Source organism: Typopeltis vanoorti, chromosome 21 (genome assembly GCF_054136105.1).
Source record: "Typopeltis vanoorti isolate ZY-2024b chromosome 21, IOZ_Tvanoo_1.0, whole genome shotgun sequence".
NCBI classification, from domain to species: domain Eukaryota; kingdom Metazoa; phylum Arthropoda; class Arachnida; order Uropygi; family Thelyphonidae; genus Typopeltis; species Typopeltis vanoorti.
The window spans coordinates 80,692,217-80,717,609 of record NC_143569.1 but is presented as its reverse complement, the minus strand read 5'-3'; the positions used below and the strand labels follow the sequence as shown (position 1 = coordinate 80,717,609).

At 36.8% G+C, this 25,393-nt stretch overlaps 1 protein-coding gene across 1 annotated transcript in view; it reads left to right on the top strand.

The window, feature by feature from the left end:
- Window positions 1-25,393, top strand: part of Arl6IP1 (ADP-ribosylation factor-like 6 interacting protein 1) — a 95,913-nt gene that overhangs the window by 27,643 nt on the left and 42,877 nt on the right. The window contains exon 3 of the mRNA XM_090410873.1: window positions 18,237-18,356. Within this exon, the coding sequence (XP_090266999.1) occupies window positions 18,237-18,356 (120 nt within the window). The remainder of the gene's footprint in view (window positions 1-18,236; window positions 18,357-25,393) is intronic.

Sequence of the window (25,393 nt, the reverse complement as noted above, 5' to 3'; positions counted from 1 at the left end):
CTCAAAGAAGCGATCCCATCTTCTGAGATAGAAGGGACAGAAGACCTTCCCTTTGGGGTGAACATGATACCGAGGTATCTCCACTCTTCCAGGATGGTCAAAGTATGCAACGGCCTCCCATGCAGGGACAACTCTATAGTCTCAACCTTAAGCTTCTTGTCACGACCAGAGGGGACAAGAGCTAAAGAGCAGGACTTCTCTACATTAATAGAAAGGCCTCGAATAGAGAAGAAGTCAACTGCCCGGTCAAGGAGTTCCTGCAAGCCTATCTTAGTAGAGGCTACGAGAATAGGATCGTCCGCAAAAGCCATAGCAATAAAGGAAGAAGCGCCTAGCGAGTAGCCTATATGGCTAGAAAGACAATGAAGAAACCCATCTATGATGCAGTTAAAGAAAAGGGGAGATAGAGGATCACCCTTGCGAACACCCTGCACTGCGGGAATAGAAGTTGCACGGGTGAGATATTTAACAATTTAATGGTTATATTCTGGAAGAGGAGCATCATCTAGAGAGATGTTGTCAGTCTGAGAATCAAAGCCTCTTCTTCTACAGCAGGATGGTGGCCGGAAGAGGGAAAGGCAGGGACAGGAGATACGGAGATATTACCTGTCCTTACCTGTGGCGGATGGGCTGCCAATTCTTGAAGTAAGGCTTTGTAACTGGCTTTCCATCTATGACACTTGATGGCATCCAAGGATCTTAATGGGAACGCCTCAAATAAAGCCTCATTGATTTTCTTTATCCCTTGAGCCGTCAACTTGATCTCATGAGTGGCGAGGATCTTTTCTTTTTTGGCAGTCCAACGTGCTCTGTTCTTATTGCAGCGTTGGCTTCGGCTGGATGTTTCCGTGCGATGCATGCCAAGGCCAACTGCAGTAGAGAATGCACGATCGCAGACCTGACATATGAAGTGTCTGAGATTGGGAACTCCTTGACCGCCAGAACAAGCATGATGAGAACTTGAATAAATGGGTTGTTGACAGTCTTTGCAGAGCTTTCTTAAATTTTCTTCTTGAGGACACCGTTGGGACGGGTGGCAGGATCATCTCCAAACAAGAAAGAGACATCTGGGTTCACACTTGACGAGTTTCCTGGCTCCGACCTATAAGAGTCAGAGCCTTCATCTGATGAGTTATTGCAAGCGAGGAAACTTAACCAGGGCTGCTAACCCTGTAAGGGAGCAATAGTGTAGCGGGCCAGTCAGTCACCCGAAGGTGTCCAGGAATCGCCCCTAGGAGGCTGCCTACTGTTGCACTTGCGAAGTGTCTCAGGGGATGTTCAAGCCGAGACAACAACACTCAGATTCCCCGTATACCACTTTTTGATATCTGTCAGTCAGCCATCCTCTTATCCATGCTAATATTGTATAACCAGGGCTGCTAACCCTGTAAGGGAGCAATAGCGTAGCAGGCCAGTCAGTCACCCGAAGGTGTCCAGGAATCGCCCCTAGGAGGCTGCCTACTGTTGCACTTGCGAAGTGTCTCAGGGGATGTTCAAGCCGAGACAACAACACTCAGATTCCCCGTATACCACTTTTTGATATCTGTCATATCGGGGTGCTTAAGGGTCAAAGCTGTATAACTGAGAGGAGACCTCCACATAGCCTTTAAAGGAATGCGGAGAACCGACCAGGGCTTCTGACCTAATGTCCAATCCTCACCTTCTCGTGGTGCACCCTGTTGGGTATCTACTTTGATACTGAACGAACGAGGATGGGCTGGCAATTTGGGATTTAGCCGACCAAATTGTATTCTTATTGGTTAAACCAAAATAAAAAACGATGGTACAACATGACAAAATTTCATGCCGGCTGGGGCGTCGCCCGGTTAAACAAGGCCCCCGTTGTTTTCGCCAGGGAACCAGGGCGAACAGCGAAAAGTCAGCTACTGGAACAAATCTGAAAACAAACCCCAACTCAACATCACCAGAGTTAAAGATCGGTACTGTCAACGTAAGAAGCCTGAATGGCAAAGAAATGGAGCTAGCTGAGGAATTAGATAAGTACCAGATCGACATAATAGGGGTGACTGAAACAAAAAAGACCAAAACTGGTGAGATCTTTCTGAGCAATAAATACAAAATGTTATATTCAGGCAATAACAATCAAGGAAAAGAAGGAGTAGCCATAGTATTCAACACAAAATACGAGGCTAATCTTCTTGAATGGCAGTCAGTCTCAAGTAGAGTGATGTGGGCAAATATGAGAATGGAGAACTGGACAATGAGACTTATTTGTGCCTATGGTCCCACAGAAGGTTCTACTAAGGTAGAAGTGGAGGAATTTTTTGAGGCTTTAGAAAAAGCAACTGACACAATGAAAAAGGAAAAGTTGGTCCTTGTATGGGATCTAAATAGCAGAGTAGGAAATGATTGTGAGACATACAAAAATATTTGGGGAAAATTTGGAGAAAAGAGCAAAGCTAATAATAATGGCAAATATCTGTTGGATTTCTGCTCAGGACATGGACTGGTTATTACTAACACCATGTTCCAACATAAAAATGTGCACAAATTCACATGGAGAGAAGAGGCTAGGAATAAGAAAAGTCTCATTGACTATGTTATTGTTGATAGTGATGTTTTCTCCCTGGTGCAGGACACCAGAGTGTACAGAGGATTTGAAATTGGAAGTGATCACTATTTAGTCTTGAGCAGGATAAAATTGAATTTCATATTGAAAAGAATAACATGTAAGAAAGTTTTAAAGCGAATAAAAGTTGAGCAGCTCTCAGATGTAAACTGTAGACTAAAATACAGAAATATTATTGAAAAGAAAATGAAAGAGTTTGAGAACAGGAATCAAACCTTGGAGATTCAGTGGCAAACTCTGAAGGAAACATTGATTGATTCTGCCAGAGAGGCATGTGGTGAGGTTGTGTGCAAAGATAAAAAAATCAGAACTCCCTGGTGGACACAGGAAGTTAAAGAGGCAGTGAAGGAAAAGAAGAAAGCATATCAAAAGTTCCTGGCAAATAAGTCAGCTTTTACTCTTACAGAATACAGAGACAAATGTAAGAAAGCTAAACAGTGTGTAAAACTAGCTAAACAAAAGTCATGGGAGGACTTTGGCAAGAATATAGAAAATAAATATCAAGAAGGTGGCAAAATATTCTGGAGGTTGTTGAAGAAGCTTAGGAATGGAAAGAGTGCTGTAAAAGGAATTAGAGATGATAAAGGTGAAATGAAAACAGGAGAAAAAGATATCCTTGAAGTATGGAGTAATTACTTTGAAAAACTGCTAAATGAAACAAGCAGTGATGACAGCACAGTGGTAAAAAACACTGACCAGGCATGCAGTCAGGAATACATATCCATATTTGAAGTAGAAAAAGCCATCAAAGGCTTGAAATGTGGAAAGGCAGCAGGAGTAGATGATATTTAACCAGAAATGCTGAAGTATGGTGGTATAAGAGTCTTACAGTGGCTGCACTGCATAGTTCAGAAAGCCTGGACAGAGGGACGAATTCCCGATGATTGGAGTAGAGCTCTCATAGTACCCATATATAAAAAGGGAAATAAAACTGAATGTGAGAATTACAGAGGTATTTCCCTACTGAGTGTTCCTGGCAAGATCTATGCAAGTATACTTGAGAAACGGTTGAGAAGAATTGTGGAAGAAAAGCTTGGTGAAGAACAAGCTGGATTCAGGCCAAATAGAGGCTGTCAGGATCAGATCTTCACTTTACGACAAATAGTCGAGAAAGCATGGGAATATAACAAAGATCTGTATTTAAGTTTTGTCGATCTGGAAAAGGCATATGACAAGGTGCCAAGAGAGAAGCTATTCAATACGCTGCAGTTATATGGTGTCAATGGGGCATTATATCAAGCAATACTTAGTCTTTATTTGAGTTGTGAGTCAGCAGTTAGAATTGAAGGAAGTACAGGAAGATGGTTTAATGTTAAATCTGGTGTGAGACAAGAATGTACATTATCCCCTCTGTTATTCATTATCTATATGGATCACATTATGAAGGAATGTGGTATTAAACCTGATATCAAAATTGGAGATGTTAATGTCAGCTGTTTGCTTTATGCAGATGATGTTATACTTCTAAATAAATCCGCTACAAGTCTGCAAGATTCTCTGACTAAATTGAATAGCTGTTGTAATAGATATGGTATGAAGGTCAGCAATAAAAAGACAAAGATAATGAAAATAGGCAGAATCATTGAAAATGTCAACTGTGTTGTGAATGGAGAACCTGTGGAACAAGTAAAACATTTCAGCTACTTAGGCACAATTTTTACTGAAGATGGTAAACTAAATATAGAAATAGACAACAGAATCAGCAAAGCTGGTATCGTGGGAAGTCAATTGAATAAATTCATATGGAATAAGAAAGAAATTAGTCGGAACACTAAATTAGCTGTATACAAGACTGTGTTCAAACCAATTTTAACTTATGGATCTGAGAGCTGGGTCAGAAGTAAAACACTTGACCAAAGACTAGAGACCGCAGATATGAGAGTTCTGAGAAAGATTATACGCGTGAACAGATGGCATCAATGACAATATCATATTAAAAATGAGGATATTAGGAAAGAACTTGACATTGTTGGCATCCAGGAATGCGTTAGCAGAGCTAATCTCAGATGGTATGGTCACTTAAATAGAATGGGAGAGGAAAGATTAGCAAAACAAGTGTTCTCTGCCAGGTTGGCAGGAAAACGACCCAGAGGAAGACCAAGATATAGGTGGATTGATACGGTACAAAGTGCCTTAGACGATAGAAATATAAGATCTGATAATGTTGGAGTCTTGACAAGTAACAGACTGATTTGGAGGAAAATTGTAGATAGGAAGTTAGTAATGATGTAATTTTTTCATGTAGTAATGTCATATCCTGTACACCCCTTGAGGGTACATGGCAGGAATTTGATGATGATGATGATGATATTGTATAACCCAAACCCATTTTCTCCAATTTATGCAGCAGTCTGCCATGCTGTATTCTGTCAAAAGCCTTAGCAAAATCCAGAATTATCATGGTGTATCCATTCCCCTTGTCTACTTCAGTGGTAACAATGTTATAGAATGTGAGCAAGTTGCTAAACATTACCTTCCCTTAGTAAACCCATGTTGTTCATTGCAAAGTAAAGATTCACTGTCAACCCATTTCTGAATGCGGAACCTAACCAATTTTTTCCAAAATCTTCACCACTACTCTTGAGATACTAATGGTCGATAGTTAGATACATCGATCTTTGCGCCACCCTTATGCAATGGAATGGAATTACCATACATTCTTTCCATTCCTATGGAATCTTCCCTGTTCTGACTCATATTAAACAGTCTGGTGAAAGGAATAGCCAGTTCAGCTGAACTCTTTTAGCACATGCTGATATTCCATCAGTCCCTACTGCTGAATTCTTATTCAGTTTGTGCAACATCTCTAATACCTCAGCCTCACACACCTGCATTTCTTCATCTAGTGAAAGGTAACAGTGAGCTCATTGTTGCGTTCATCAGGTTGATAACTTTAACAAAATGGGCACTAATTAACTGAGCAATCTCTTCTACATCTATAATCCGCATGCCGTCTGGATTTAGAAGAGTTATTCTTTCATATTCATTCTTTCTTTTACTTGCAGCATACCGATAAAATTCTTGTGGGTTGTCTTTAGCACACAGAGCCAGTTCCTTTTCATAATCAGACTTTGCTTTTCATACAACAATTGTGACTAATCTAGTCTGCTGCTTATAACATTCATAGTACACCATCCTTATGCAAAGGGTGTTCCTTCCACATCATCCTTTTCTTATGAATCTCTTGCTTAATAAGCTTACCCATGTATTTGACTCCTACTCTATTTATTCTTCGAACTCTCGGAACACATTCTGATATCGCATCATTTAAGTATTGTTTAAATGCTTCCCATGCATTGTCGATATTCTTCCTATCCATCAAACTGTCCCATTTCACTGAACTCAGTATACTCCACAGTTGGTCATAATTTCCTGCTTTGTAGTTCAACATGTAACCTTTTCTGAATGGAACATTCATAAACTTAGTCACTTCCCAAGTGAATACTGCATGATCACTGTCAGCAACTGCAGGCAAAATAGTTACGTCTTTAACTGAAATGCCCTCTGACACTATAATCAAATCTAACACTCTTTGACCTAGAGTTCCTTCTGTCACATGCTGCTTGAGGAAGTTGTCCTGCAACAGCTCAACAAGTGCATTTTCATTCTTCTCATGAGATTCTACTGTTACCCAATCAGTATTCTCCCATTATGATTACTCTTTTTGCGCTCACCTTTTCTATTTGGTGATGCATTTCTTCATCACCAGCAACTGATCCACCAGGTCTGTAACAACACCCCACTATGTAATTTGTCTTGTTAGATTCCACCTCACACCAGATGGCTTCAAACTCACTGCCACATAAAATATTGTTAGTAGTATTACTATATTCGTAGGTCTCAACTCTAACTGGATTTAAGTCATCCAATATCATTAGCAGCACATCCCCCCACCTCCCCTCCTATCCACTCTGTCCTTCCTAAAAATACTGTAACCATGGCACTCGATACCAGTTAGTAGGTCTGATTCTGATAGCCAGGTCTGATTCTGATTCTCACTAATTCCTACAATCTGAGGTCGCAACATATTGACTAAGGCAACAAATGCTACCCCTTTGTTTCTGATACTCCTAGCATTCGTGTACAGACATAATAATCTACCTGCATGTTCTTTTGTATACTCTTGTTTGCACTCTGCCTGACACAGTTGGACATCTTGCAGATCTCTATTCTTGTCTGATGCCTTACACATGTAAACATCTTTGCACACATATGATGGGTCTGAACCAGACGAACACAAACCTGAAATCATTCTTGCCTCGTCAACATTTCCATGACAAAGCCCATTCCTGTCATTAACACAGTTATATCCCATTGTCGCTCTTACACTCACATTCACACCCATTCCTACCTTTATGATTTAGTCTCCCTGACTCTCTGTGTTAGGTCTCATACCAGTTATTAGTTTTTCCAGACTCCTAATACCAAGCACATTCAGGTGTAGACTATCCCTCTTATACAAATCCAGTATTCTCTCAAACTCACTCCACACATCCAAAAGCTCTCATCCATTCCTTTTACATAGCCTATGCATTGAATCATTTGCCATCATAGCCCTTCTTTTTAATTCATTTTTATCATAGCTAGGTAAAATACTAACGATTTTCACTTTCCCGCTTTTCACTCTCGCCTCTTCCAGCAACCCTTTCATGTCCTCTCTCATACTGAACTTATCGCCAGTTAAATCGTTTTTACCTACTATGACTATGATTCCGTTGACTAAAAAAATCAAAATTAAAAAAAAACAAACACAATGAAAAAACATCAATTGCATCCTGAATGGAGAACCTATAGAACAAGTAAAACGTATCAGGTATTTAGACAAAATATTTAGTAGAGATAGCAAATTAAATTTGGAAATGGACAATAAATTAGCAAAGCTGGTATGGTAGGAAGTCAACTGAATAAATTTATGTGGAATAAGAGAGAAATTAATCAAAACAGTAAACTAACTGTATACAAGATGGTGTTCAAACCAATTTGAACATATGGATCTGAGTTTTTCTACCTCAAGTGTTGATATGTACTCCTCTTTGCATTCCTCTTGAAAAATTTTTAGTGCTGTTCGGTCACTACTTTTTTTTTTCATTTAACAATTTTTCAAAGTAATTTTACTCCAAACATGTAAGATCCTTTTCTTCAGTTTTCATGTACCTGTTTCTTACACCTGATTTAACATTAAACCATCTTCCTATATACTTCCTTCAATTCTAAGTGCTTAGTTACAACTCAAACATAGATTGTGTTGCTCATTATAATGTCCTTTTTATACCAAAGAATGAAACCTGGAGGCTCACTGGCAAATTCTGAAGACATTGACTGTTTAGGCTAGGGCACTTTGTGGTGAAGTTCTCTAGAAGGATACCAAATAAGAATCTCATGGCTGACACAAGAAGTTAAAGAAGCAGTCCTTGAAAAGAAGAAAGCACACCAAAAGTTCCTTGCAAATAAGTTGGCAGATTCCCTAAAAGAATATAGAGAAAAATGTAAGACAGCGAAGCAGTGTAAAAGTATCTAAACAAAAATCATGGGAAGAATAAAGAAGAAATAGCCAGAGGGTGGCAAAATGTTCTAAAAGCTATTGAAAAAGCTTAGAAGTACTGTGAAATAAATCAAAGATGATAAAGTTGACATGGAAACTAAAGAAAAGGATATCCTATATGTTTGGAGTAATTACTTTGAAAGATTTAAATGAAACAAGCAGTGATAACTGCACTAGAAAATTTTCAAGAGGAATGCAAAGAGGAGTACATATCAATACTTGAGGCAGAAAAAGCCATCAAAACTTGGAGGGTCTGGTCAGAAGGTTAAATTCCAGATGACTGGAATAGAGCTCTCATATCTCCCATATATATATATATATATATATATATATATATATATATATATATGGGGGGGGGGGGGGTGAAGCTGAATGTGAGAATTGAGGAATTTCTCTTCTAAGTGGCCAGGTCAGATTGTGGAAGAGAAACTTGGAGAAGGATAAACCAGGTTCGTGCAAAATAGAGGTTGTCGCAGGATTTCACTTTACGACAAATAGTGGAGAAATCATGGAAATATAACAAGGATCTGTACTTAAGTTTGCCTGGAAAGCTGTAAGTCAATGGCTAGAATTGAAAGAAATACAGGAAGATGATTTGATGTGAAATCAGAGGTAAGACAAGGATGCACCTCCACTCTTATTCATCATCTATATGAATCACATTATGAAAGTGCATTAGGCCTGAATATTAGAATTGCTGATGTCAAACAGCTTAGCTCTTTGCTTTATGCAGATGATAATCCTTTCCTTTTGAATGTTTTCTACCATTGTTCTGTCACTTCTTGTTTCATTTAGCAATCTTTCATAGTAATTACTCCAGACATATGGAGTAATTACTTTGAAACATGATATGATAACATGATATTGCTTAGAATATCATGTTGAATTTGTCATCTCTAATTTCTTTAACAGTATTTTCCTCCATCTCTATGCTTTTTCAGTAGCCTCTAGGACATTTTGCTATCTTCCTGATATTTATTTTATGTATTCTTATCAAAGTCATCCTGTTACTTGTTATGAGAAAGCGTTTGTTGACATGCTTTCTGCTTGCCAACAAACACTTTCTCATAACATTTCCTGAGTCTATCATCAGTTACAGGTTCTAAATTTATACTCTTTGTTAGTATTTTATGTAATAAAAAAAGCTCATGGATTTTTGATTCGAGGATACATTGCGGTTAGTCAGTGAATTTAGCACTGCTGTAAAATTTGTGATTTTTATCTGTTTTCATTGTGTTTTTTTAACACAATAAAACCTAGTATTTTATAAAATATTTTTTATTAAGATATTTCAACAATAAGTGTAAGTTTAAAATGGCACCAAAAATACAGAAGGAAAGTAATGCTAAAAAGAGCCCTGCAGGTGAGAACAAGAAGACTAGCCCTGCTTATGAGGGTATTGGAGTTGTGGAGGAGGTTAATGAAAATTAATTAACCTCCAAAATAGCAAAATTAAAGCAGATCATGGAAGTTTATTTTCTGCTTGGTTAGACTATAATAAATTTAGTTTAATCCTTTATCCAAGTGTGAGCAAACAAAGTTTGCACCTGAAAGTATCTTCAGAACTGAGGCAACTCGTAGTAAAGGTGGACCAAGCTCTCACTCCTTGCGGACATGTATAATGCTATGCATTAAGGGAAGGGCCACTATCCAGACCGGTTTCGACCATTATTGAGCTCTCGTCAGTGGGAACCAGATCTAGAAGTGGTGATACTAAAGCAGAAGCAATGGCGAGGTCATATTTACTTATACGAGTTGCCAAAAGGTGTACCACCTTATTATTAAATTACTCTGGATTTAGAGAAAGATGTTGGAAGTTAATTTTCCACTTGGTTAGACTATAATAAATTTAGTTTAATTCCTGGATTTAGTATTAATTTAATACTAATTATTTTATAATATTAAACTAAATTTATTATAATCTAACCAAGTGGAAAATAAACTTCCAACATCTTTCTCTAAATTTCCAGAGTAATTTAATAATAAGGTGGTACACCTTTTGGCAACTCGTATAGGTAAATATGACCTCTCTATTGCTTCTGCCTTAGTATCACCACTTCTGGGTCTGGGTAGTGGTCCTTCCTTTAATGCATAGCATTATACATGTCTGCAAGGAGATGTACTTCGCATTATGGGAGGTACTGAGACAAGGAGTGATGAGAGCTTGGTCCACCTTTACTGCGAGCTGCCTCACTCCTGAAGATACTTCAGGCACAAACTTTGTTTGTTCACACTTGGATAAAGGATTAAACTAAATTTATTAAAGCAGATCATCAGAGAAATGATGCGAGAATTACAAAAAGTCAAGAGACGTTTAAATGAGCATAGGGAGAAAATGAAAAATAAGCAGCAAAATAAGAAACAACAAAGCACGGAAACAGGTAAGTCAGAAAGTAACGGAAATCGGGTAAATGACGTTGTTAGTAAAAAGAAAAAAGTTATTTGGTATGATATAATAAAACACGCTATTGATGAGCAGGTTATAACTTTGAGTTTTCCCAAAGCAAAAATTAAGAATATGAAGGAAGACAATTCAAAAACAGAAAAGAAAAGTAAATGAGATCGTAATTGTTGTAGGTACTAACGACTTAACCAGCGATAAGTTCAGTATGAGAGAGGACATGAAAGGGGTTTTGGAAGAGGCAAGAGAGAAGAGTGAGAAAGTGAAAATCATCAGTATTTTACCTCGATATGATAAAAATGAATTAAGAAGAAAGGCTATGATGGCTAACGATTCGATGCGTATGCTGTGCAGAAGGAATGGATGCAAGTTTTTGAATGTGTTGAGTGAGTTTGAGGTAGATTGGATTTGTATTGTATAAGAGGGACAGCCTACACCTGAATGCGTTTGGTATCAGGAGTCTAGAAAAACTAATAACTGGTACAAGACCTAACAGAGAGAGTCGAGGAAACTAAATTGTAAAGAAAGGAATAGTGAGAATGTGAGTGTTAGAGCGACACTGTTATATAACTGTGTTAATGATGGGAATGGGCTTTGTCATGGAAATGTTGACTAGGAGAGAAAGATTTTGACTTTGGTTTTGTCTAGATTGGACCCATCAAATGTGTACAAAGATGTCTGTATGTATAAGGCACTAGAGAAGAATAGAGATCTGTCCAACTGTGTCATGCAGACTTTAGACAAGAGCATACAAAAAGAACATGCAAGTAGATTATTATGTCTGTACACGAATGCTAGGAGTATCAGAAACAAAGGGCTGGATTTTGTTGCCTTAGTCAATATGTTGGGACCTCAGGTTGTAGCCATTAGTGAGACCTAGCTATCAGAATCAGACATACTAACTGGTATCGAGTATAAAAAGGGTACACTATTTTTAGGAAGGATAGGAGAGGAGAGAACATGCTGCTAATGATATTGGATGACTTGAATCCAGTCAGAGTTGAGACCTATGATTATAGGTCTCAACCAGGCATTCCGTTAAGACCAGTCGTAGATTGTATAGGTTGCCCCCATTTACAAAATCTCAAAATTTTTATCAAATTTACTCTCTTCAACTAGAAGAACTGATACTTATATAAAAAATACTTTGGATTTCAAAAATAAAATTTCAGATCTTCATTTGGACGTTTCTGATATCATGATCAATTTAGATGTTGTTTCTTTATTTACAAATGTGCCTATTTCGGAAAGCATTGAATTACCACAACAGGAATTTCCTTCAGACATTGTAAACGTATTTGATTTTGTAATAAATTCTGGTTATTTTTCCTTTAAAAATAAGTTGTATCAACAAATTGAAGGAACAGCAATGGGTAATCCTCTTTCTCCTGCTATCTCCAATTTCTTTATGGAACATTTTGAACAATGTATCTTTGACAACATTTCTCCCAGACGTACTCATTGGTTCAGATATGTCGATGAACATTTTTGCTGTATGGAATGGCTCTTAGGATGAACTTCAGCAAGTTTACCCTAGAAGTAGAATCAAATAAGCAGTTAGCCTTTTTAGATCTTCTAATTCTTTGCCAACCAGATGGAAAATCAGAAAGAAGACTCATACAGGCGATTATATCCATGCAATGCAGAATCTCATCACCATCCCAGTCAAAAGGCAGGAACTATTAAAACACTGGTTCATCGGGCCCACTCCTTTTGTTTTTCAGACGATCTTTTACAGAAAGAACTATAATATATAACTTCTTCCTTTCTATCTAATGGTTATAAGAATTGCTTCATTAAAAGAATTTTGAGTAGTTTTAATATGTCTTCCTCTTCAAACACAGAAGAAATAATGCGCATTACTATCCCTTATGTACAAGGCATCAGTGAACGTATAGCAAAAGTTTTAAAACCACTGGAAATTTTTGTTGCCTTTCAACCGTTTAGAAAAATCTCCACCATTCTCACTTCTCCTAAGGACAAGCTTCCACATCTTAATCATCCAGGTGTCTACCAGATTCCGTGCTCTTGTGGATTATCTTATTTCGGACAAACGGGAAGATCTGCCTCTATTCGGCTAGAAGAACACCAACCTTATATTGAATACTTTAAACCTGAAAAGTCTGGACTTGCAGAACATGCCATCTTCACTAGACACAGAGTTCATTGGAGAAAGACGAGTTCTTCACAAAAGTCAGTTTCTCATGGAATGCCTTTATAAAGAAACATGTGAAACTCTACTTCATTCTCCTAACTTAAACAGATCCGACGGCTTATGTCTATCCCCTTTATGGGCGATAGTACTTTACAAATCAGCTAATCTTTCCTAACTTTTTATTGTATTGATTTTTTTTTTATTTATTTAATTTTAGGAAAGTTATTGACCTTTTTAGTTATCTTACACCAGCTACTTAGGTGGTGCTTTTTGGAATTGTCAGTTATTGTTTAATTTGAGCTTAATGTACTGAAGATGCCTGTGACACACAGGCGAAAATTATACTATTAAATAATCTTTGTACGTGAGTTTTTTCCGTTATTAATTTTGTATCGATATGTCTACTCACGGTATACCTCTTTTAAAACTTATTGAGACCTATGATTGTAGTACTACTATTAACAGTATTTCATGTGGCAATGAGTTTGAAGCTATCTGATGGGAGGTGGAATCCAACTAGATCAATTGCATAGTAGGTAGTTGTTACAGACCTAGTGGATCGGTTGCTAGTGATGAAGAAATGCATCACTAAATACACAAGATGAGTGAGAAAAGAGTAATCGTAATGGGAGACTTTAATTATCCAAATATTGATTGGGTAGCAGAACACATGAGAAGAATGAAAATGCATTTTTTGAGCTGTTGTGGGACAACTTCCTCAAGCAGCATGTGACTGAAGGAACTCTAGGTCAAAGAGTGATTTGATTATAGTCAGTTAAAGATGTAACTATTCTGCCTCTGGTTGGTATGAGTGATCATGTAGTACCCACTCTGAAGTGACTAGTGATGAAGAAATGCATCACTAGTTTATGAATGTTCCATTTAGAAAAGGTTACATGCTTGAACTACAAAGCAGGAAATTATGACCAACTGAGGAATATACCCAGTTCAGTAAAATGGGACAGTTTGATGGATAGGAAGAATCTCGACAGTACATGGGAAGCATTTAAACAATACTTAAATGGTGAATATCAGAGTGTCCCGAAAGTTTGAAGAATAAATACGGTAGGATAAATGGATTTGTAATCTTATTAAGCAAGAGATTCATAAGAAAAAGATGATGTGGAAGGAATACTGTGTGCATAAGGATGGTGTGCATTATGAAAATTATAAGCAACAGGCTACAATAGTCACAACTGTCGTACAGAAAGCAAAGTCTGAGTATGAAAAGAAACTGGCTCTTTGTACTAAAGACGACCCACAAAAATTCTGTTGATATGCTGCAAATAAATGAAAGAATAACTTCTAAATGCAGATGGCGTGAAGGTTACAGATGCAGAAGAGGTTGTTCAACTAATGAGTGCCTATTTTGTTAAAAGCTATCAACCTGGTGTAAGTGACATTGAGCTCACTGCTACTGCTTCATTGGATGAAGAAATTCATGTGTATGAGGATGAGGTATAAGAGCTTTTGCACAAACTGAATAAGAATTCAGCAATACAGACTGATGTGATATTAGCACGTGTGCTAAAAGAGTGTTCTGCTGAACTGGCTATTCCTTTCACCAGGCTGTTTAATATGAGTCAGAACAGGGAAGATTCCATAGGAATGGAAAGAATATATGGTAATTCCATTCCATTGCATAAGGGGGGGTGCAAAGATCGATGTATCTAACTATCGACCAATTAGTATCTCAGGAGTAGTGGTGAAGATTTTGGAAAAATTGGTTAGGGCTCGCATTCAGAAATGGGTTGACACTGAATCTCTACTTTGCATTGAGGAACATGGGTTTACTAAGGGAAGGTCGTGTTTTAGCAACTTGCTCACATTCTATGACAATGTTATCATTGAAGAAGACAAGGGGAATGGATATACCGTAATACTTTTGGATTTTGTTAAAGCTTTTGACAGAATGGTAGACTGTTGCATAAATTGGAGAATATGGGTTTGGATTATAGAATATTTGATGACTGACAGATATCATAAAGTGGTATATGGGGGTACAAGTCTACAAGAGTTAAGGTAACCAGTGGTGTATCACATGGATCAGTGCTTAGTCCACTTTTATTCAATCTATACATTAATGATATTGGGATGGAGTTGACAAGCAACATACAGCTATTTGCTGATGATGCAAAGATAGGTAGGGTAATTAGGAATGCTGTTGATATGCAGTACTTGCAGAATGATTTGAATAGGCTGGAATTTTGGCATGGGAAAATGGATGTCAGTTCAATGTCAGTAAATGTAAAGTCATGCACGTTGGCATTATTAAATATCCAGTGTCATGTTATATTGGAGGGATTATGCCTGAAGAAAACTGATGAGGCTAGGGATCTTGGAGTGTTACTGGATAGGAAGTTGAAATTTAGGGACCATATAGCAAAGATTGCAAATACAACTCAAAAAATAATTGCGATGCTGAAACGAACATTCACATGTAAAGATAAGGATGTCATTTTGCCTCTTTACAAGGCGTTGATAAGACCTCACTAGGACTATTGTGCACAGGTGTGGTCTCCTGGTTTCCATTGTGATTCTGATGTATAGTATAGAGAGTGCTAAATATGATATCAGGAATGTGGAATATTGATTATGAAGACAGATTGAGAATTTGTAGACTGCAGATACTAGCAAACAGGAGAAAGAGGGGTAATATGATTGAGACTTACAAACTTCTGAAAGGGTCATACAGGATTTTTCATCTTATGGAGAGTGTGGAAAGGACAGGGGATCATCATTGGAAGCTGAAAATGGATGCTGCTAAGAAGGGGATAAGAGCTAGATTTTTCTCTCATAGGATGATGTGTGTGATTGGAACAGATTGCCATTGGATGTTATGAGTGCAAGCAGTGTGAATAAATTCAAGAATAAGTATTGATAGTTGGTACATGTAGTATGTGGCCTCTCTCTCGATGAGTCCCTGAAGGTCTCTTTTAATAATAATAATTAGTTTTCAATAATGTTTCGTGTGTTCTATGTGCTGTGCTTTCCTCCATAAAAGATTTCTCTAAACCTATAGTACGAGGGCTGTTCAATAAGTAATAAGACTAATTTTACTGTCGCGAAACCACTCATCACAATATTAATTTCTGTGGAATAAAGAAACGTTGCTGTCTGTATTAACAAAAGAAGGTGATAAATGGCGTATATGGGCTGATGTGCCGAGTGTCACGTGACTAAATGCAAGCTTGTTTTGGCATGCCTACGAGCCGCGACCAGTCGTCGAAATGAAAGCGTCCTTGGAACAGCGTTATGCAATTAAATTTTGTGTGCATTTGCAAAAATCAGCATTGGATACTTTTAACATGATACGTGAAGCTTTCCACAATGAAGCAATGTCAAGGGCAAGTGTTTTTTGCTGGTGTAAAACTTTTAAGGAAGGAAGGCAAAATGTGGAAGATCTCGAACGTGAGGGATTATCAACACAGCAGCGATTATCATCAAGGAGGATCGCAGAATTACAGTATGCCAGCTGCATGTTGTCCTGAATATTTCTGTGGGAAGTATTCACTCAATCATGGCTGAACATTTGGGACTGAAACGTGTTTGCACCCGATGGATTCCCAAACTCTTGACACCAGAGCAAATGCAGCATCGAGTGGATGTGTGCACAAAATGGAAAGAAAGACTGGAACAAGAGGGCGACAACTTCTTAAAACGCATCATTACAGCAGATGAAGCTTGGTTGTATCACTAAGACCCTACAATGAAACATCAAAGCAGTGAATGGAAGCATCTGTCTTCGCCTACCCCCAAGAAAGCAAAAACTGTAAAATCGGCTGGTAAAGTTATGACCGTAATGTTTTTTTACTACGAAGGCATTGTTTACCAACACGCTGTAGAACCCGCGAATACTGTAAACGGCTCATACTATGCGGATGTTTTACTGACAATGGTACAGCACGTCAAAAGGAAGTGTCCATTGCTGAAAAATGGCTTCTTATTGCACCACGATAATGCAAGGCCACATATTGCTGGTTGTGTAGTGGATGTTTTGCAGAAGAACAACATAGATATCCTACCACACCCTCCATACAGTCCTGATCTCGCACCGTGCGATTTCTGGCTGTTTCCTCAGCTCAAGAAACCACTAAGAGGCTGCCATTTCGAAAGCAACAAAGCATGTGTAAAAGCTGCGGAGGCGGTTTTGAAAGAACTCTCAAAAAAAGACTTTCACATGTGTTTAAGAAGTGGATGCAACGTTGGGACAAATGCATCGTGTCTCAAGGTAGTTACTTCGAAAAAGACCATGTAAATGATGACGATTAAAGGTAATCTGTTTCTGTATAAATATAGTCTTATAACTTATTGAATAGCCTACGTACATTTGTACCATAGAGTTTGTGGACAGTTGCCTCACACTAGGCAGTGAAATTCATCTCTCACCTAAAGACATGAATGTTTGGTACACAAACATTCATGCCCACCTCAGGATTCAGACCCACAGCCTGTTAGTTTGAGAGTGGATACACTACCTACTCGGCCAACATAGCCAGCAATATGATTCAGATATACTCACATATAGTGAGTGCATGTGTGTTAAATTGCTAATAGTGAGCATCGTTTTCCTTATGGAGAATTTGCTACTTTATACGATTAATTATTCCTTTTATGCTTATTTTCTATCATATACTCTAGATATATTATTGTTCATCCTAAATTAGCAGGACAACTTTTATTCTAGGATTCATTGATAACATATATAATTGGCAAGGTTAAGTATGCTAGCTTAGTTGACCAATTTGGTAACACTTCTGCTTTCCAACCAGTCACAGGTTGAAAGCCTAAAGTGACTTGAAAAGTGTATGGTTTCTAGAGCAGGATTTCTGATTTATCTATCAGTACCAAGCCCTAGCAACTGTATTAGTGCATAATGGGTTTACGACCTTACATGGGTGAGATTTGCATAAATTCATGGAATTAATACCGAGGTTAAATATTTTGAGCCATAGTTAGCAGCCTTGTATTTGCATCTGTGTTATATGCATTGGCACATTTCTTACCAGAACTGCATTTAGGTAATCAAATGACAACAGTTATGAATTACTAAATTTCCTTTGTTATAGAAGTGTTGAATTTTGATTGCCATAAACAGAAGTAGAAGGGGAATTTTCCATTCTTTCTCTTTTAAGCATTTATTTATATTATATTATTTATATACATGAAGCTATTTGAACAAAGACTTCTTTGTTCAAATGGTTTTCATTTTTAACTAAAAACATACTTGCAATTAGTGGAGTAGCATATGCTGCCAATTTTTACTTTATCGATATATTCTTGAGTACAGAATTGTTATGTATGTATGTATGTATATATTTTTTTTTTAAATAAAAGGCTATTTCTATTCCCATAGCGTGTCTTTCTCCATTTTGTAATAATACAAGATAGTGAAAGAATGGACATGAATTCTTTAATCAGGATGCATGTCATTATTCACTGCTGGGAAAGCTAGTTTTCCTTTTATTTTATAAATAATACAATTTGATAAATAAAATATTATTACTCTTGTTTCAGAATGACTAAATGTTCATTGTTATCTTTACAGCATACTTTGGTGTACTGAACCATCTGTGCTGACAACAGTGTCCTTGTTAGGCATTGTTGCTTGCTTACTGGACTATTTTGTACCAATGCTCAGTTCAAGTTTCTTTGATCCTAACAAATGGTAAGTTTGTTTTTTTTGAATACACACCATTTACGTGTAGTGATGTAACCATCACTACACGTACAGTTGACTCATAGCAAAAATGCCTGGGGACCACAGGAAGAATTTACTGTAATGAATTTCTTTTATTATAATATTTGTTGTACTTATGGGCTTTGGTCAGGATTTTTCAGTGGTTTGCTATGTAAGCCAACGTTTCTTTTATTATAGTTCTATTAGTTTCTCCTACTCTTTGGTTAGCTACTTCAAGATAAGAATTACTATAAGAATGGAAATTACTAATCGTTGAGACTTACCAGTACATATATTTAACTAAAGATAAACCGATTTCATAATCTTGAAGGAATTCTCCATCCAAATATGGATTTTAGGCCAGGTGGCCTATTCTAGTCTTGTGCTGTTGATTTCTTGTTCTTCCATTTCTTTTCCTGTTAATTATATAAGTATACAATAATAATTTTGAAAGTATGCTATTATCCATTCTATTTAGATGTTGTTGTATCCAATTTTGTTTATATTTAATGTAATAATTTATTGAATGGCCACCTTTGCGATATGCCCTCCAAACTTCTACTCTATCTGCTAATGCCCCCCCCCCCCCCAGATGCCTAGTTTTATCACTTTCCTACAATACAGTTTCTCAATATGTGTAGCTTAAATCCTCAAAATGTGCTCGTGTTCATAGAAACGGCATCACCTGCTGTAACCATGTTTTTTTTTGGTAATTAAATTTGAATGCCTATTTGAAAATGGATAATAACACAATAATTGTCACAAATAATGAAGAAGGTAATTTTTATTTTGATTAATATTTGGCTCTTTTTAGTACAAGATGTAACATAATTAGGAAATGACGACAAACTTGACAACTTTGCAAATATTTCAAAATGGAGTGGACAGTGATCTTTTTACTGGAAAAACAAATACCAGTATCAAAATTTAGTTTGACTACACAGTTTTACTGACATTCAAAGCTAAACATTCACTTTTTGCTGTTTAGTACTTCGTGGGGCCTCCTCTGCCTTTATTACTGATTGGCATCAGTGGGACACTGACAAAAAAAAATTTCCTAATGGATGCAACTGTCATTTCATGGTTCCATACCCTTATAATTGCTTCTTGGAGCCCCAAAATGTTTTTAACTTTTCTTCTTGTGTATTTCAGTCTTCATTTGTTACCACAAATTCTCAATGGGATTGTGATCTAAGTTGTTTCCTGGCCATGGTAGGTGCTGAATCAAGTGTTCATCGAGCCACTTATTAACCACCAACAAAAACTAAAGCTTTTTTAATTACTAAACTTAACTTGTATGGTACATTTTAGAGTTACAGTAGCATTACTTACAATTCTTGCCATATGACAAGGGGCAGAATCTTCCTGAAAAATGTTGTTCATCATTATGGTAAAGTGTTCTCTGATAGTAGGCAGCAGTTCTAAATTTTTTGGTAAATTTGTGCATTCACTGAACCTTTTGTGAAATGCAAGCGACCAACACCATGATTCAACATGCAGACAGATCATCTGACTGTCAGAGAATTTCACTGTTGACACCAGACAGTCGGTTGAATTTTTCCCCGCATCGTCTTCAAACTGTCTGTCTGCCATCGGTGCCCTGCAGGTTATACTTTTTCTCATCAGAAAAAATTATTCTTCTCCACTGATCAGGGGTCTGTTTTGAAACCTGAGCCAATCTTTTTTTTAAAGGACTTCTTTTTAGGGTGCCTGACTATCAGTCCCTGTCGAATGAGTCTTCTCTTGACAGTTACAGAGCTTGCCACAACTCCCATTGTTCTTCCCAGTCCCATTTCAGCTCTCTGGATGATGCACAGGAATTCTGAAGCAGAACCGCTTTAGAACTTGTGCCTTTTTCCTGTCCTCTTCTTCCTTTCAGCAGATCCATTTATGTTCACTTTTGACAGCAGAATTGACTACAGTAGATTGACTACAGGACACTTTTTTAGCTTTTTCACAAAAGGAATGCTTTCTCTATTCAAAGCTTGAATCACACTTTTTTCTGCGAGGTGTTGACTGCATGTAACTGGAAATAGTGATCTCGGCACAAAAAGGCAAAGTAGCTCTTGCTGTCGATTTATAGCATAAATAATTCTAATACAATAGCAGCAACTATTACATTATACAGAAACCCATGGGAATGATAGATGATGTAATATAATGAGATATCTAATGATAAACAAACGAAAATGACCATTTCATTACTAAAAAACTATAGCCTCCATAGCTCAGTCAGTTTCGGCAATGTCTTTTAGTTGGAAAGGACATTGTCGAAAGGACTTGGGGCTTGAATCCCGAGCTCTGAAGAAAACATTGATCGATTAAGCCAGAGAGGCATGTGGTGAGGTTGTCTGTAAGGATAGAAAAATCAGAACTCCATGATGAACACAGGAAGTTAAAGAGGCAGTGAAAGCAAAGAAGAAAGCATATCAAACGTTCCTGGCAAATAAGTCAGCTTGTGCTCTTAGAGAATACAGAGACAAATGTAAGAAAGCTAAACACTAAAACTAGCTAAACAAAAGTTATAGGAAGACTTTGGTAAGAACATAGAACATAAATATCAAGAAGGTGGCAAGATATTATGGAGGTTGTTGAAGAAGCTCAGAAATGGAGTAAAGAGTGCTGTAAAAGGAAGTAGAGATGATAAAGGTGATATGAAAACTGGAGAAAAAGATATCCTTGAAGTATGGAGTAATTACTTTGAAAATTTGCTAAATGAAACAAACAGTGATGACAGCACAGTGCTAAAAAACACTGACCAGGCATGCAGTCAGGAATCCATACTAGAAGTAGAAAAAGCCATCAAAGGCTTGAAATGTGGAAAGGCAGCAGGAGTAGATGATATTCGACCAGAAATGCTGAAGTATGGTGGTATAAAAGTCTTACAGTGGCTGCACTGCATAGTTCAGAATGCCTGGACAGAGGGACGAAAACCAGATGATTGGAATAGAGCTCTCATGGTACCCATGTATAAAAAGGGAAATAAAACTGATTATGAGAATTACAGAGGTATATCTCTACTGAGTGTTCCTGGTAAGATTTTGCCAGTATACTTGAGAAACGGTTGAGAAGGATTGTGGAAGAGAAGCTTGGTGAAGAACAAGCTGGATTCAGGCCAAATAGAGTCTGTCAGGATCAGATTTTCACTTTATGACAAATAGTTGAGAAATCATGGGAATATAACAAAGATCGCTATTTAAGTTTTGTAGATCTGGAGAAAGCATATGACAAGGTGCCAAGAGAGAAGCTATTCAAAATGCTACCATTATATGGTGTCAATGGGGCATTATATCAAGCAATACTTAGTCTTTATTTGAGTTGTAAGTCAGCAGTTAGAATTGAAAGAAGCATAGGAAGATGGTTTAATGTTAAATCTGGTGTGAGACAAGGATGTACATTATCCCCTCTGTTATTCATTATCTATATGGATCACATTATGAAGGAAAGTGGTATTAAACCTGATATCAAAATTGGAGATGTTAATATCAGTTCTTTGCTTTATGCGGATGATGTTATACTTCTAAATAAATCTGCTACAAGTTTGTAAGATTCCCTGACTAAATTGAATAACTGCTGTAATAGATATGGTATGAAGGTCAGCAATAACAAGACAATGAAAATAGGCAGAAGCATTTAAAATATCAACTGTATTTTGAATGAAGAACCTGAACAAGTAAAACATTTCAGCTACTTAGGCACAATTTTTTAGTGAAGATGGTAAATTAAATATGGAAATAGACAACAGAATCAACAAAGCTGGTATGGTAGGAAGTCAATTGAATAAATTTATATGGAATAAGAGAGAAATTAGTCAAAACACTAAATTAGCTGTATGCAAGACAGTGTTCAAACCAATTTTAACTTATGGATCTGAGAACTGGGTCAGAAGTAAAACACTTGACCAAAGACTAGAGACTGCAGATATGAGAAAGATTAGGGGCATGAACAGGTGGCATCAATGGCAATATCGTATTAAAAACGAGGATATTAGGAAAGAACTTGACATTGTTAGCATCCAGGAATGCATTAGCAGAGCTAATCTCAGGTGGAATGGTCACTTAAACAGAATGGGAGAGGAAAGATTAGCAAAACATGTGTTCTCTGCCAGGTTGGCAGAAAATAGACCCATACCAAGACCAAGATATGGGTGGATTGATACAGTAAAAAGTGCCTTAGAAGATAGAAATATAACATCTGACAATGTTGGAGTCTTGACAAGTAAGAGTGATTTGGAGGAAAATTGTAGTAAAGTTATTGTAGAAAAGTTAGTAATGATGTAAATTTTTCATGTTGTACTATCATATCCTGTACAACCCTTGGGGATAAATGTCAGGAATTTGATGATGATAGAACTCAAAGAACCTTTTTGAAGGTGAGTTAGCCTGTCTCATACGGAGGTAGGTTTTTTTCCCCTCTCGGAAACTCAGGTTTTTCGTCCATTAGAAGTCAAACCAGCCATTAGAATACATGCAATTAATTAACGTATGTCATACACTGGCCTCATAGTTCGTGAGTTGCTTTTGCCATAATAAAGTAAATAAACCAAAAACTATATTTATGTAAAGTGATATAGTTTCTATGAACATGAGTGTACATAACTATGTTTTCCAGATTAAGCTCCCTACTTGTTTTGTATTTTTCGTATTAGAGTGGAACAACATAATTTATTTCTTCTTTCATTTCATTTACAATGTAGAAATTTGCTATTTTCAAATCCTTGCGTTGAAACTCTTTGTTAAATAATATTTATAAATAATGTATTTAAAATAAAGAGCCAATAGGCTTCATTTCGGTGATATAAAACATTATTTAAATTAAGGGGATATTAAATCCCACATTGTTTTAAAACCGAATAAGAAAATCAAAGATCGGAATCAAACGGTTTCGTGACGAATATAGTAACTATAGAATTATCGGCGACTACTAGCGTAAGCTGAAGCATGTAGTCCAAGTACGTAGTACAAACTAATTTAAATAATGTTTTGCCTCGCCGAAATGAAGCCTATTGGCTCTTTATTTTAAATAATTTATGGGTGCACATTTTTGACAACTCATATAGCAGAATACATAAGTTCTTTTCGCTATACCCTTGGTATTATTTTGGTCTGGGTAGTGACCTCCCACCGTAATGTACAACATGATACATCTCCTAGGAGATGGGTTTTACATTATGGGACATACTAAGAATAGCAATAAGAACTTTTCCCACCTTTGGTACGAGTTGCCCTAGTTTGTACTACGTACTTGGACTACGTGCTTCAGCTTACACTAGTAGTCGTCGATACTTTTATAGTTACTATATTCGGCATGAAACTCTTTGATTTCGATCTTTGAGTTTCTTATTTGGTTTTAAAACAATGTGGGATTTAATATCCCCTTAATTTAAATAATACAAATAATGTGTTTTCAAATAGTTTGTTGAAATAAGATATGAACATCCCCCCCCCCCTCCATTATATCAACTATCTTGCTTGCAATTTTAGATATGAGTGGTTCCTTTGTTTGAACAAATGTTGTTAAATTCCATTATTCACTTTCCAATTGTGAAACTTTTTTCTTAATATCCAAAAATTATATCCAGTAATATTTCAGAACCTTGGTCCTTTAGCTTAAAATTACAACAGTTTTTATGATTGTTGCTTATTTCAGTATTTGATTAATAATATGCTTAACTGCTGAAATATCTGAAACATATCCTATACAGACTGATTAAAAAAAAAAAAAAATGCTCATTTTTAAGAATTCCAGTTGCATCCTCCATGAGCTGAATTATTAACTACTCTAATTGCATGAGGAGTATTTTAAAACTGTTATTTCGTTTTGCTGCTTTGAAGAAAGAAATAAAAGAATAATAATGCTCTGTAGCCGAAGCATGTATTTCAAAATTTGGAACTGTTTCTTTGCAATCTCTTCCATTCACTACCTTCTTTTCCATCTGTTCAGGTGCCAAAATTATTCTCAGTTTTACAAATGCATTTTCACTATATGAAATTCATTTATATTTATGTCATAAAAAATAGTTTACTTTTGAATGTACTTTTTTTTTCTTAAAAAAAAGTTCAGAATGTTAGTATTTCTACTGCTGGTTGCCATTTTTGAAATAAGCTTTGTCTTAGAAATACTAGCCAATAATCCTCTCTGCCCCAGCATATTACTCACTGCTTTAGAGAAAGAAAGAACTTTCTCTAAAGAGCTCCAAGTAGTAGTGCAGTATATATCAGAAATTACCAATTTCCCCATGGCTGAATACTTGTGATCCAATGTTTTAGTTTTCTTCATATCTCTTTATTCTTCAAGGGGGGGTGGGGTCTGGAAAGGTCTGATAAATATCTAGACAAAAATGATATTAAAGCAACTGATAATATCACAAGAAAGAACATACTTGTAACAGTTATGAAGGTAACTTATGTTCTTATATTCTTATAACCTCATATGTTCTTTCTTGTGGTACATCAGTTGCTTTAATATCACTTTTGTTCTAGGTGTTTATCTGAACTTTCCAGATCTCCCCTTGTGAGCACAACCTCCAATCTTAGTTCAATTGGAACAGGAATTTGATCCAGCCATCTCCGATGGGGGATCTGCTTCTAGCTCCTGACATGTTACCCTGCAGAGTTTTTCAGCATTCTATCCCTCCCTTCTCGAGATGTGTCCAAAATATCTGAGGATCTTTATCCAAGGAACTTGAAGCATCCTACTCCATGCCTACATTTCAAAAATATTGATCTTCTTAATTGCCTTGTTCAGTATCCAAAACTCTGAACCATAAAGAATACCAAGAATCTAGCCAGTCTGATCTTTGTGCTGATAGATATTTTTCCAGAATGAGCTGAGTCATTGTAGATCTTCCCATTGTAATTTGTCTTCTTTCTTTCTCCATATGATTCCATTAGCAAAGATGAGCCCAAATAGTTAAACTGATCGACTTGATATTAGTAAGCAGTTGGAAGATTTTTTCCACTTGGTTAGACTTATAATAAATTTAGTTTAATCCTTTATCCAAGTGTAAGCAAACAAAGTTTGCA